The sequence below is a fragment of the Rhinichthys klamathensis genome, unplaced genomic scaffold (genome assembly GCF_029890125.1).
Source record: "Rhinichthys klamathensis goyatoka isolate OS25496 unplaced genomic scaffold, OSU_Roscu_1.1 h1tg000181l_1, whole genome shotgun sequence".
NCBI classification, from domain to species: domain Eukaryota; kingdom Metazoa; phylum Chordata; class Actinopteri; order Cypriniformes; family Leuciscidae; genus Rhinichthys; species Rhinichthys klamathensis.
Genome location: NW_026606709.1, coordinates 4,848,129 through 4,863,576, shown reverse-complemented (window position 1 = coordinate 4,863,576; position 15,448 = coordinate 4,848,129). Strand labels below are relative to the sequence as shown.

At 37.7% G+C, this 15,448-nt stretch overlaps 1 protein-coding gene across 2 annotated transcripts in view; it reads right to left on the bottom strand.

The window, feature by feature from the left end:
- Positions 1-15,448, bottom strand: part of tspan9a (tetraspanin 9a) — a 138,403-nt gene that overhangs the window by 2,048 nt on the left and 120,907 nt on the right. For both annotated transcript variants that reach the window (XM_056261346.1, XM_056261344.1), the window contains 3 exons: positions 4,878-4,979; positions 4,612-4,743; positions 2,781-2,864 (listed from right to left, as the gene is read on the bottom strand). In XM_056261346.1, the coding sequence (XP_056117321.1) occupies positions 2,781-2,864; positions 4,612-4,743; positions 4,878-4,979 (318 nt within the window). The remainder of the gene's footprint in view (positions 1-2,780; positions 2,865-4,611; positions 4,744-4,877; positions 4,980-15,448) is intronic.

Below are 15,448 nucleotides of genomic sequence, written 5' to 3'. Positions count from 1 at the left end.
TTATCCTAAGATCAAATGTAGGGCGGTTTCTACGCAAACATTTTGTAAATGAGGCCTCAGGTGTTTGAAAAAAGTAAAGTAAGTGTCCAGTGAGTAAAGATGGAAGCAAACAGATCACATGCTAGTATTATAGACCTTCTTGGGAAAATTGACACCCTTTTGTAGAAAAAATAATAAAAACAAGTTTAGTGAAGATGCATAGTGTCATGGAGGTAAACGGAAATGTGTTGAGAATTTATACTCTTTAAAGTTCATTTTTAGATCTATCCTGATACATCAAATGCGCAGCGGTGGCTGACTTTCCACAGCCATTATCTTAAAGCTGCCGAACAGAACAGGAGGCGGCAACAGACTGATCTGATTTTCTCACATCTTTGAGCTTTAAAGGTAGCACATCGCTTCTTTACACTAAAAATTTACACAGACACTGAACTGTAAATCTTGGCAGACTCTCACACAGACTTCAGTGTGAGACTGCTGGAGAACTCTAGGCACCCTAGCAACATCTGACAACCAGAGATGCACTGTGTTTGAAAAATGTAAGGAAATTATTCCTTTCAGAATCCATGCATTTTTAAGAGACAGAACTTCGGTACACTAAACGAGTACCATGTTTTTATAAAGCTTTCTGGGCAATGTAACTTGGAACTGATATTCTAACTTGTATACCATTCAAAGGTTTGGGTTCTATTTGATCAAAAATTACAGTAATAACTAGGGATGCACCAGATACTGCGCTCATGTACTTGAACTCGAAAAAATGCTCCGATAACAAAAACCGATACCGCAAAGTGTACAGTTTACAGTGCCCGTAAAAAAGAAACACAGACAACAGAGCAAACACAGAGCAGAATTGATATATCATAGAAAGATGTCTATTAAGTTAATGTATCTAATTAACAGAATATTAAACAAATTAAATATTCGTGAGTTGATAAGCGAAACAGTCTGAAGAAAACAGAAAACGCGTGTGTAACAGTATGTTGGATACGTGCAGATCCTAAAGTGACAGCAGCTTAATAACCCTACAGCTGTCTTTGTCCTCAATGTTCATCTAACAACAAAATACAAAAAGAAAATCACCCGCTGCTCTTGACTGAATGACTTTAGCAACTTTGATAAGGATAAATATTTAATTTGTACATTAAAGACTATGCAGTGTTATTTTACATTTGATTACTTTATTCAATATCTGTACTTGAAAATTGTGATGTTTCACTGGTATCTAAAAAATTGAAGCACTAGCCCAACCGGGCCAGTAGAAAAAATCCTTAGCGTTGAGGTTTTGCAGGAGCATCCGGTATCAGCATTGGTGCATCATTACTTTGAATGGTATTTCATGGAATTTGAATGGTCATCTAACAGTGCAATCGGATATATGAAAGTGCCATGGTCCCACACATAATTTAAAACAATAAAGCACTTACAGAGCACACATTTTAGTGACTAATAACCAGATTTGTCTGGCTTTTGCTGGATGAGATCTAAGTAAATCACTTGTGACATTTGCCCCAGCTCAGCCCGTGAGGAGGATTAGGTGCCAATTGTTTGCTTACAAGCCGGCGGTCACCTCTTAGTCCATCCTGAGAAAAGTACTTAGTAAAGACCCCTGTGCGCTATTATCCTCAATAAACTGCAGGTAATTACAGACCACGGGTTTAAGATAACTCGTGGATTAACCATCTTGGCTAATCCAACGTTTCGTATTTCTACCATGCAATTAATGACAGTAAACCTGATGTAAACTTTTGACAATCATGTACAATTATGAAACTGTTGGATGAAACTGAAAGAGATACTCTTAAATTGAGTTTGCTAACTTTAAAAGTGGCAAAGATGCCAAATTATAAAGTCAAACAAACTGTCGAAGCAGAAGTTTGGACTATACTTAATATGTCTCGACCTACACTACCGTTCAAAAGTTTGGGGTCAGTGAGAATTTTATTTTTATTTTTTGGAGGAAAGAAATCAATACTTTTATTTATCAAGGAATAATTAATTTGATCGAAAGTGACAGTAAAGACATTTATAATGTTACAAAAGTCTTTTGAACTTCCTATTCATCAAAGAATCCTAAAAAAAACACAAAAAACTGTACAACTCACAGACCAACAACTGTTTCAACATTGATAATAATAATAAATGTTTCTTGAGCATCAAATCCTCATATTATACTGATTTGTGAAGGATCATTTGACACTGAAGACACTGACACTGGTGATGCTGAAAATTCAGCTTTGATCACAGGAATAAATTACACTTTACTATATATTCACACAGAAAACAGCTGATTAACACTGGAATAATATTTAATACTATAACTGATTTTTGTTGTATTTTTAATCAAATAAGCGCAGCCATGGTTAGCAGAAGATAATTCTTTAAAAAGTATTTAAAATCGTACCGACCCCAAACTTTTGAACGGTAGTGTAGTTCCATGAAAAATCTTGAGTCTAACATTAATGCAAAGCACCTCCACAGAATGTACATAGTAGACCTGGCTGCATTGATAATCAAATACATCGAATTCATGCTCCTTCTAGGGCTATAATGAACCAATGCGAGATATCATGTGGGACTGACAGACTTTCACTTTCTATATTTCCGTGTATCAGTGAGCCCTAATGAGCAGTTCACCTGTTTTCTTCTGAGCTGTCTGTGGGTCTCCATACATGTGCTTCACTGTTTCAGCAGAGCCAGACAAGACAGGCACGCTCATTATCACCACTGCGTTTGACATACTGAGTGATGGCAAAACACACCAGCACACACAATCTTACCTGAACTACCAAGATACACATGCCGATGGTTCCGAGTAGGTGCTTATTATCGTCAAGCCACTCTTCAACTTTCTCGTAGCAGCCCTGGAAGACAAGAAAAGTCACAAGATGTGATTTATCTTCTGGGTGAAAGCACTAATACAAACAGATTGTGTATGTTTCACTTTCTAATTTGTTGTTGTTAATTCTGATTCAGAGAAAATGAGCTGAACTCCAGCAGTGGAATTAATTTGAGTGCATGCATGAGAGAGCGAGCGACTGCTGCGGCTGCATTTTCAACGCGTAGTCACTGGGGGAAAAAAGCACATTCAGCGATATACTGGTGGCTATGCGGAAAAAAGACAAAACAGCTTTGAGTTGGCGGTGTTGTGGGCTGCTTGTCATACTAAGGTACTGAAAAGAAAATTCATTTCCAGCACAACCCAAAACTGTGGTAGTAACCTTCAGATATGGCAAAACTCTTGGATTCCTGTGCAAACAGCCGTTTTTTTTGTTGTTAATTACTCTTGTTCTATGAATTTAAAACAATTTATGTTGGCTAGCTGTTTAACTTCTGGGGGTGAAGATAAATTTAACAATTAAACGGCTAATGGTTTCAGGCTAACTTTACTACAAATGTGTCATTGTGTAATTCGCTCTCTAGAAGGCAACGGACTGGAAATCGTGACATTTGAAATTTTGTTTTGTTTCACAAACTTTCTTGTTCTGCATTAATGAAAAAAAAGAAAGAATTTTAAACAAACTTTGAGGATTCACTAAATGTAATTGTCTCATCTCACTCCATTAGTACCTCTGTGGTAACTTAAAAGCTGCAGAAAGACAGTGTGACAATTTAACATCAGCTACTGATTACAGCATTGTCAATGGCACAAACAAATGTTCCCTCAAGAGACCATTGTCCTCCCTACAATCTCTTTCAAATCAGTTTTCATGAGTTAAATCAACTCCCATTGGAAAGACAAACGCATCTAAGGCCAGATTTACTAACAGCTTGAGCTGTTAAGAAGTAAACCCTCTTTTGGCGTTAAACAACTGTCAGGATTTACTAAAGACACGCAGTGAAAAATTAGCGCTGAAAAAGCGTGGACACAGTTATTTTTGCGGCTGACCTTATTGCATATGCATTTGTAGGAGTTTCCCTTTGAGACGCAAAATTTATGTGAAGAGAGTATTTAAATGAATCACGCAAGGTGATTTACTAAGGTTTGCATTTGTCAATTTACTGGTATTTGCGCCATTGTATAACGCCCAAAATAAGCAATAAGCATGTCTTAAAACAGACGCTAATCTGCGCTGCTCCTGGTAGATTGTGTTGGTCATTATGGAAAATGATATGTCTGTGTCTGTGTTCCTTAATGTGCGCAAGCAGAACTTTCCATTTCCATCTGCGCTTTTTTGGAATTGCGCTCTCAGGCTAATTTGCCCTGTTTAATAAATCTGCCCCCCAGTGTCCAAAAGTGAGAATAAATGCATAAAGGTACATGACTCTGGCTCTTTACAGGAGCACTTAGAGCTGCTACCTAACAGAGATGTCTTAAATCTATGGCTTTTATCGCCTTTCATTTATTAATAATAACTCTTTTCAAGGACAGAACAGAAAAAAAAAAGAAAAAAGAAATACTCTCAATTATTACCTCCAGTCCTTTCAGAAACGTTATTTAATGGATATAAGATTAACAATCCGAATGTATTCAAAATGAGGATGATTCAAATTGAAAGTCATGCATTTGAAATGCAGTATATGTATAGTTCACTTCAAATGTCAAGGCTATTAAAGGTCTGAGGAATTATGGCAACATTGTCATTGGTTTAAGTGCAGGTGTCCACTCACTCGTGTCCAGAACATGTTGGTGGAGTTGCGGCCACACTCCTGATAATGCTCTTGACAGCAGCGGTCGGGCACCACCTTTTCTTTCAGAGCCTCATGCCAATCTGTGTACCCGGTTACTCCACAACACTTCCACTGTCGGGGGGGATAAAGCGGGACAATGATACATTTTATTAATAACCAGGCTAGATTAAGTTCCAGATATTGCTGTGTATATTAGAGACATATTTTCAAAATTCTCAACATAATCATAATTTCACAAAGAGTACCTCAGCTTGGATGATATTCCAGGCATTTCTCAGCCCAATGTTGTTGTCTGTGTTGTAGAGAGCAAGACCATCTTTCAGGTCCTGCTTTGCGTTCTCACTGACCTGTGAACAGCACAAGAAAAAGTTCAGTTATAGTCAATCCCAAATCTCATCTTGACAGTGACAATATTTCAGCAAGGCCACTTAAATTATAATTGTTCAATAAAAATAGATTTGACAAATTAATAATAATAATCATTTATATTTATATATATATATAATGCCCTCCCTACAATCTATATATATATAAAAAAAAAAACACACACACACACTGTTGTTTAAACTTAAAGTGTTTGTGCTGCCTTAAAATGTTACGTTTCGTCAACTCAAATATTCAAGTTGTCACTTAGTAGAACTTTGCATTTCAAGTTGACTAAACTTAAAAGTTTAAGGCAGCATGGACAGTTACTTTTTTAAGCTGAAACACATTTTTTTACAGTGTAAATGAATTGTATCATATAATTCATATTTCTACATAATTTGTATTTATCATAATTATTTAAATATTATATCTTTCTTGCCTAATTATTCCTATGTGTTTAACTGAATATATTATTATAAATTCAATTAATTGTATAGATTGAAAGCTTGATTCATTCAAGTGGTTTGGATGAATAAATGTAAATACGTATGTGTAAATATAAGCAATGTGAGGAACAGATTGCAAATAGTAAAGAACAATATGCAAGTCTTAAGAGAAATATTTTCTGCTTGTCTACCCTAATAAGGAGCCTCAATTTAGTCAATACCTTCCATGAGGTTCTTGACTATGTTAAATGAATGTAATTAGCATCATTAATTGAATGGCTGAGTAGAGCGTTAAAAAAAAAGCATGCCATCATTGACACTGGAGGACGACATACTCATATACACCACTCTGGAATCACTTCCCCTTCGGCTGTGGCAGATAAATATTTCGCTGGCAGTTTTAATGAGGTGTACGATCTCACATTAGTGGTTCAGTGCACTCTGGCCCAGAGCGACGGAAGTGCGGGGTGATTACTGTTTGACAGAGCGGTGGTCCTGATATAGACGCACGCCAGATTAACATCGTTTCACCCAAGAGAAAAGAGAAAACACAATATTCTGGAATTTCAGGCATATTTCAGTGAAAGATAGTCTCTCACACAGAGCCATAAATAAGATATATAGAGCTAATATCTACAGCTTTAACATGATCTATTGTCAAAGTTTGTATTGCTGTTGTATTTATTGTATTATCACAACACTCCCTGTTTTGCTCACATCTAAAAGACTCTGAACTTCTGAAGAAATTGTGAATGGTGCCTTTGCATGACGTTGGTCGATGGTTGTCAGGACATTGCCAGGTGGTTGCTTACTATACCCCAAAAAGCCCATCAAATTTCTATAATTTTCTATTATTCCTAGATATAATTTGGGACCCTTCATTGAGGCAAATCTATTGGATATTTTTTGGCCCATTTTATCATCTTCAGGCAAATCATGAATTAAAGCACTTACAACAGTAACATCACATTTCTATTCAATAAGCCACACAATTTAATCATTTTCTCACCCTCAAATTGTTCCAAACTTGTATGCATTTCTTTCTCCTTTCTCCATACTATGGAAGTTAATGGGACCCATCAGCTGTTTTATTACCAACATTCTTCAAAATATCTCCTTTTATGTTCAGCAGAAGAAAGAAATCCATACAGGTTTGGAACAACTTGAGGGTAGGAAAATGGGAGAACTATCCCTTCTATGTATCATTCATGTCCCAGGGAATTTAAAAATTAAAAAAATAATAATAATAAAATATATCAATTTGAAACACATTTGGGATAAAAGTGCCTGCTAAATGTACCTAATAATTTAGCAAATAATAATACTTACAATATAACAAACTGAAACATTCATGCTGTGAAACATCTTTAAACGCAGAGGGAAATTTATTAATGAAGAGTATGCAATTTAATTCGGATAATCTTTCAAAAATATGTGGAAATTGGACTCAAATGTTCTCTGGAGACCCTGTTATGTGAATATATATATAGATATTTTTTGCATTCATTCCAGTCATGATGAAATAAATTCAGCCAATGATGCAGAACGGCAGCAATAACACTCAGTCAAGACTAGATATTAAAAAGCTGGTAGAAGGCATATGTCTTTCACTGGAGTGTACACTCATTAGTGCCAGACATTTTTCCTGGTGGGTACACTGTGTGAGTAGCCACGTTTCAGAATGGAAAATAAAACGAAAGGTGAATAAGCACATCATCCTTCTCCACGGAAACATCTTGAGACCTCCGAGTCTCATTATACAAGAATACATCAAAGTATTCACACTCTCTCAACTCCAGCAGGGAACACTGTGACATCACTCCTTTCACGTCCTGCTTGGAACACATGATGATCACAACTGTTTGGTAATGGCTGTTCTTTCATACCTAAAGAAAAGCGTCCCAATTACACAGCACACAAGACTCTCATATTCCACACGGTCCAATTACAATTAGGCTCAGACTTATAATAAATTCTTAATCAGCTTGTGCCTGGAAAAGGCATGCAATTCGGTTCATCCTGTTAAAACAGCAAAATTGCATGCCTAATGGAGGGATGTTACATGTCCGACTAAGCCTCGCTAATGCCATGAGCTGAGGGTTCCTAGAAAATTGCATTTTATTTATTTATTTATTTATTTATTTTTTACAATAATTTATTTTCTCACAGCACATTTATTTTCTCTAAATACTTTAAAGGTTTGTGGTCAGTAAGATTTTTTTTTTAAAGAAATGAACACCTTTCTTTAGCAAACATGCATTAAATTGATCAAAAGTGACAGAACAGACATTTAATTTTACATAAGATTTATATTTCACACAAACTTTCTATTTATCAAAGAATCCTGAAAAAACTAAAAAAAATTGTTTCCACAAAAATATTGAGCAGTTTTATAAATAGTTTTCAGCATACACTCACCGGCCACTTTATTAGGTACACCTGTCCAACTGCTCGTTAACACTTAATTTCTAAGCAGCCAATCACATGGCGGCAACTCACTGCATTTAGGCATGTAGACATGGTCAAGACAATCTCCTGCAGTTCAAACCGAGCATCAGTATGGGGAAGAAAGGTGATTTGAGTGACTTTGAACGTGGCATGATTGTTGGTGCCAGAAGGGCTGGTCTGAGTATTTCAGAAACTGCTAATCTACTGGGATTTTCACGCACAACCATCTCTAGGGTTTACAGAGAATGGTCCGAAAAAGAAAAAACATCCAGTGAGCGGCAGTTCTGTGGGCGGAAATGCCTTGTTGATGCCAGAGGTCAGAGGAGAATGGCCAGACTGGTTCGAGCTGATAGAAGGGCAACAGTGACTGAAATAACCACTCGTTACAACCGAGGTATGCAGCAAAGCATTTGTGAAGCCACAACACGCACAACCTTGAGGCGGATGGGCTACAACAGCAGAAGACTCCACCGGGTACCACTCATCTCCACTACAAATAGGAAAAAGAGGCTACAATTTGCAAGAGCTCACCAAAATTGAACAGTTGAAGACTGGAAAAATGTTGCCTGGTCTGATGAGTCTCGATTTCTGTTGAGACATTCAGATGTTAGAGTCAGAATTTGGCGTAAACAGAATGAGAACATGGAACCATCATGCCTTGTTACCACTGTGCAGGCTGGTGGTGGTGGTGTAATGGTGTGGGGGATGTTTTCCTGGCACACTTTAGGCCCCTTAGTGCCAATTGGGCATCGTTTAAATGCCACGGCCTACCTCAGCATTGTTTCTGACCATGTCCATCCCTTTATGGCCACCATGTACCCATCCTCTGATGGCTACTTCCACCATGTCACAAAGCTCTAATCATTTCAAATTGGTTTCTTGAACATGACAATGAGTTCACTGTACTAAAATGGCCTCCACAGTCACCAGATCTCAACCCAATAGAGCATCTTTGGGATGTGGTGGAACGGGAGATTCGCATCATGGATGTGCAGCCGACAAATCTGCGGCAACTGTGTGATGCCATCATGTCAATATGGACCAAACTCCCTAAAGGAATGCTTCCAGCACCTTGTTGAATCTATGCCACGAAGAATTGAGGCAGTTCTGAAGGCAAAAGGGGGTCCAACCCGTTACTAGCATGGGGTACCTAATAAAGTGGCCGGTGAGTGTATATTCACCAAGTCAGCATATTAGAATGATTTCTGTGACACACAAGGACTGGAGTAATGATGCTGAAAATTCAGATTTGCATCACAGGAATAAATTACATTTTAAAATATTAGAAAACAAGTTATTTTAAATTGTAACAATATTTCTCTATATTACTGTACTCTTGATCAGAAAGACACTCTGGGACCAGCCTGGGAACAGCAAATATGTATCCAGTATTCACGAATCTCTGGAAAAGTGATTGAATTTAATTGAAATTCATCAGTCAAAAGGTGTGGGAATATCTTTCATGAAAGGTTTAATGTTATTATAAAGCACATCATGAAATGCAGCAGTCAAATAATCTAGTAATCTTTCTTCTCATCCTAAAACCCACGAAGAGGGCTAGATGAGGACGTTCGAATGCCTCTCTTTTCTGACAACAAAAGGAAACTGTCCTAGATGTGAGCGCCATCCGCAATGATAAATCTCCTGTCACTGAAATGAAAAGTATTGGTAAGGTGTTGCTCTGATCATTTATTCTGCTCTAGACACCATCTTGCAAGCCCTAAGGGATGAGCTATGCTAAACATACTGTTAGGAGCATCATATTATGCAGAAAGTTGATTTCTTCTCCCTGAGTTCATGGTAAGAGTGCCACTGTAAACGAAAGGTTACAGTAAAGTAAGTCACGATCGGACTGTCAATCTAAATCTACACTAAACAGGAAGAAGCAAAAACTATTCAGATGGATTAACTCCAGTCTAATTGTTTATCAATATTTTATTTGTTCTCGGACAAGAATAGAATAATCTGCCAGACAACTCGTGCCAACTTTGTATTATTAATAGGTTCAAGAATTTGAAACCTACAACTTCTCATATCATTAGCATCTCATATCACTACCAAGAGCCTTTAAATCCACTATTACATCCGTTACTAGTGCTCAAAAAGTGAACGGAGCATATGTTTCCCATGGCCTGTGGCTGCTTGTAGCTGATGCATGGCTCATTAGGAGTTTGTATACCTGGCCTTGGGTTCTGTTTAAATAATGTCTGTCCAGTTGGATACAGTCTCAGAACGCACGGTCCAAAGCCATTTCAGCCAGCTCAAGCATCTGGATCGTGTGAATGACCTAGCGGCTCTCGGTGTTTGATTTGTAATCATTCCTCTCGTTGGTTTCCTATGTTCTCAGGCAACTTGTTAATGTAAAGATGTTAGTGTTTGTTTGGGAATGTGGAGGGTTTGACCAGAGGGTCAGTTGTTAGATGTAGCTAACGGATGACATCATTATCTTCTATACCAAACATTCTTGGGGTAAACTGGGAGCGGAAACCAGAGCGAATACATATACAGAGAGAAAACTGTGTGCTTTTCTTTTGGTCTCGTCTGTGTTTGAGTCTCCAGAGTGTGGATAGGTTTGGACAGGTTTGTCATATTATTGCCCTGGGGGCTTGGGTTTGTGGAGATGTGGCAGCACACTGTGTGTGTGTGTGTGTGTTGAGGAAAGCCTGCTGTTTACTAAAGAGTAGAGGAAGAGGAAGATGAGGTCAGACAGCAGAAATTTACAGAATGCAAACACACACACCTAAATCCTAACCAAGAGGGATAGTTCAACCAAAAAAAAAGGAAGATGTTATAAAATTGGTCAATATGACTGTTTTCTAAGTCTTCTGAAGTCATACAATATGTTGGTGTGATTCATTGATTGACTCTCCTCATAATAATTTCATAAGAGTTCATGTGAGAAATGAGTTAGATAAGTTCCAAAGGGTCTGAATGATTTGTTCATTAATCAAATGGTTTCGGTTCTCGAGTTAAACTCACTGACTCAATGATTCTCTTGTAGTAGCAGTCAGAGGGTGGGAAGATTATATCAGTGAATAATATCAGTGTTCAACACCCAAAAAACCTTTTTATGACTACAGAAGACTTGGTATATAGCATGCAAGTCATATAGGTCGTTTATGGTTATTTTTATTATTTTTTTGCATCCTCATTTAATGTTTGACATGAAAAAGAAAGACCAGTACATAATTTAAAATGTAAAATTCTGGTGGTTGGTATCACATCAATGTATTTTTTGTTTTCTTTTAATAGCTGGACCTTTATATACATTTATAGTGGCTTATTTTACTGTCAGGAGCAAAAAGAATATACAAACATTGTAATGTCACATAGAAAATTTACTCAATTTTGTAACATAAAAATAACTCAATTTATAAAACTAACAATTTAACAAATGTAATCAAATGAAAATTAAATAATTCGTTTTATTTTGGCCAAGTTTACCGGTTAAATTAAAACGTAAAAAACTTGTGTGATATTACTTACATTTCTTTAATAAATTGTATTATTATTACTACTACTACTACTACTTACATTACAGGACATTTTGCTGTGCAATGGTAATATATTTCTTTCATAATTTTTTCAAGTTAGACCAAACTTTTATTTTGTCAGGTTGTAATGAAGACCTTTGAGTTCTGTTTTAATAAACTGCATTATTATCATCATCATCATCATCACTACTTCTACTACTACTCGAATAAGTAATACTGTGCAATGGTAATATATTTTGGATTTAATTTCAAGTTAAATCGAACATTTATTTTTGACGGGCTGTTGTAAAGACCTTTGAGTTTCCATGTGTATACGATGCTCGTGAAGTTAACTCTTAGAGCAGTTCATGTGTTCATGTTCTCAAATAGTGAGACAGCAGATGCTGGAAATCACACAAGCGTCACTACTTTGATTGTTACTTATCCCTGCAACATTCAGACGTAAATTAATTATTAATGTTAGTTAGATTATGTTTATTATATGTCTACCTGATTTAGGCTGACACGCAGAACATGCATACTTAAGATTTCAATAGCAGTCTTTTTGAGCTTTGATAATTTACACACACTATAGTCCATATCGCAATTTGATTCACTGCACAGCCCTACTTTTGATTTATTCTTCCAAAAATTCTGTGACATTCAGCTTTATACAGTAAGTTCCATTTGTGACTGGATTCTGTGATTCTCTCTGGATCTTCTATATCACAGAAATCATAGGGCTCTACATGGTATTTACCATGTTAAAGAGAGTTAGTTGTGTGACTTATTTATTGTGTTATAACGTTTTAAGCATTAGTAAGATAGGTATGCAGGTAATAGAGGTCTCCTCTCAATACACTCTACATAGCGCTCTTCGTGGCCATTGAATAGATGCAGCAATTGTTTCAGCCATGGCAGTATTTGAAAAATACATATTGTTTGCGAAATTGAAACTGGTATACCGGTTCATGTCAGTGCCCAGTACAACCTATTGTATGACTTCACTGAATTTTCATTCTAGGATGACCTATACCATTAACAAACACATGCACTTTAGAAATAATGTTCCATTATCTCAAATAAGAGCTTCTCTGTCTAAGTGCCTGTCATGAGACGGTAATTTCCAGCCCAGATGATGGGCCAGACTCTTGATCAGCAAGGGAAAGTCTGGTCATGCTGTGAGCTGGCAAGATACGCGCAGTGTGGGACCTACTGTCACACCATCAGGTGCTTTGAAACCTGGCATGGAGTCCTTAGAAACCCTGGCTGACCACCTCACCTGATCAGGCACTTTACAGGACACATTTGCAACTTTAAGCTCCAGAAGTGGAAAATGACTGTTTATATAGTCAAGCCTGATGTAAATCATTTTAACACAAGCAACATTCTGTGTTGATTTGTTTACCGCAAGTAAATTGGTTTAATTCAGAGCCAAAATCACATGAGATCACAGCTTAACACTCCCAGAATCAGCTTGAAAATAACAGGAAACACAATGAACACCAGTGTTTTGTGCGACTAAATTATGATACGAGTTTGGGGACCTTTAAAATGGTACCTGGAGTTTTACTTCTCATCAAAAATAGCCTCAACCCATCCTCTGCACATGTTGGTCACAATTCGTTTTTAGAGCATCCCTAATTGTGTCAGTTTTACTCATGTAATGGCACAACATTAGAGGCTAAAAAATGTTAGTCATCTATGGATTAAACCGTAACCACAGCTGAGGAGGCGAAAGTGTGCGGTAATGCTCGTCATCCGTCTCTGTAAGCCTATCCGAAAAATCACGCTACTGTGCTTCCCCCTTTTCAAACCAGCTAATATGGCTTCATTTGGCCGCCGTCCTGCGGCACACACGCTGGAATGAGGTCATGGGCGTAAAGACGGATGCTCTAATCTAGTGCCTAGCCTTCGCCATCTGCTGCAGTCAGATGGTGGGTCATTGGAGGGCCCACGTGTGTGCTTTAATCCACAGCGTTCATGTACACTCAGAGGTGAAGACCTACTATACCTTTGTTTCTCCAACATACCAGCAGGAGGGAAGCATCTTGCTGAGTTTAAGATTGAGGAGGGCAAAAACATCACTACTGAAACTTTACCTCTTATCTCTCCAATTATCAATCTAGAAAAATACAGATAGATTGGAATTTTGTAAATTTGACATTTAATACATTTGTGTGGGATATTTATACATTCTCTCTCACACACACACTACAGCATATATATGTATATATATATCTCAGAGTCACAAACTATATTTCTTATTCTCATGAAACAGTTGAAGAACACTTTTGCTGCTTAATATTTACAGTATGTGGAAGACAGTTTTTGGGATTCTCTGATTTCAAAGGTCAAAAGTACAGAATTTATTTGAAATATATGCTTTTTGTAACAATGAAAAAGTCTTTACTGTCACTTAGTTCTGATAAATGTAATATTATTAATATTATATATATATATTTTATATATATATATATATATATGTTACCTGAGCAAAGTGTTCGGTTTTAACATTTTGTCTGTGGTTTGTACAAAATAAGAGTGCCTTCATACATTGCCAGCATGACTTTTTTCCTTAGATGTGATAATGACTGCCTTGTGATTTGGAGATTAAATATTGGAGTCAATTAAACATTCCTCTGATCGCTCATGCCATTCTGTGCGAACGGAGTGGCAGGTTTTTGAGTGACGGGAGTACCCCTGCTGCCCAGTTCATGTGGTGGAGAAATGAAAGAGACGTGCTCACAACCCTGTGCAGTTGATACAGATCTCTATTTCTCATCTTCCCTTTCTTCTCTCTGAAGTATTTCCCTCATCACAGTGTGTTAAAGGTCATAGTGGTATCTTATATCGGTTGTGCGAACAACATCAATACATGGCTGAGAAGGTCTCAGAATGGTCTATAAAGACTAATACATGTTGGGAACACTGCTTTCAGTCCAGCTTACTTCATACGAAGGTACAACCTTGAGTCTGCACACAATATAGAGATAGAAAAGACGTGTGCTTGCAGAAACAAACTCAATACAGACAGGAGCAAGCAGAGAATTCTTGTGCTTGAAAAAATGTGCCGTTCATTTTGCTACTAAAACGCAGTCTCGGTTTGCGGTCTACGATTGAGTGTAAGTTACACGCTCAGATAAGACAACCAGGCAGTCCTCGTACATTGGAGATAGGCAGATCCTAATCTCTAAACGGATTGTGGGTAAGTGAATTACTTTAGCTTCCACAGAGAGCATGGCAAACGGAGTGAATAATGAACCACCCAGAAATCCTTGACGGGATTTAACACCTCCTAGCATCCTGCCGTACTTTTGGGAAGCGTCCTTGAAAAGGAGACTGTGCAGTGCACCATCTGAAGCATATGTTTGGTGACACTTGTGACTTCATCAAAGAGGAAACAGGACCTCTGCACGCTCTGGGTGGGTAGCAATCCGCTAGGATCTGCATGGTGTTAAAAGGTCAGATTGCCCTGTTTTAGACATTCCAGTTGGCACAGTATCACTTCCAGTTGAAGGCCATGAGAAAGAGCCTGACCACTGCGGCAGGTGGAAGGATTGACCGAGAAAGAGCTCAGCGCCAATTACTTGGTGACAACTGGCCGGGATTAGGCCTTGTTGTGTGTGGTGACCTCTGACCTTTGAGAGCTCGCCTGGTGATGAAAACTCTTAACCTGCACTGCCAAAGACAAGAGAGGCGGCTGTTCTATAAAGAGCCCGCTGACCTTATTTAGCTGGGAAATGGGAAAAGCATTCAACAGTTTACTTGATAATGGTACCATGTACTTCACCATTTAAAAATGGTTGACAGAAACAACAAAATTTCATTAAAATACATAAAAAATGTCTCCTTTCACTAGAGGTGGATCCTTTCTTTTGTTATGTAAGAGACATGCGCATAAACTACAATGACAACGCGTTTACCGAATCAATAATTGATGATTGATATACAGCTATGTGGAAAGGGATTCTGGACCAATACGATTTCATGTGGGTGTGGCTACTCAACGCAACCCAAAATGTTCTGCTACTCATTTTCTTAGGACAAAAAGCCAGATTTACATAGAAGTGATTTTAATTG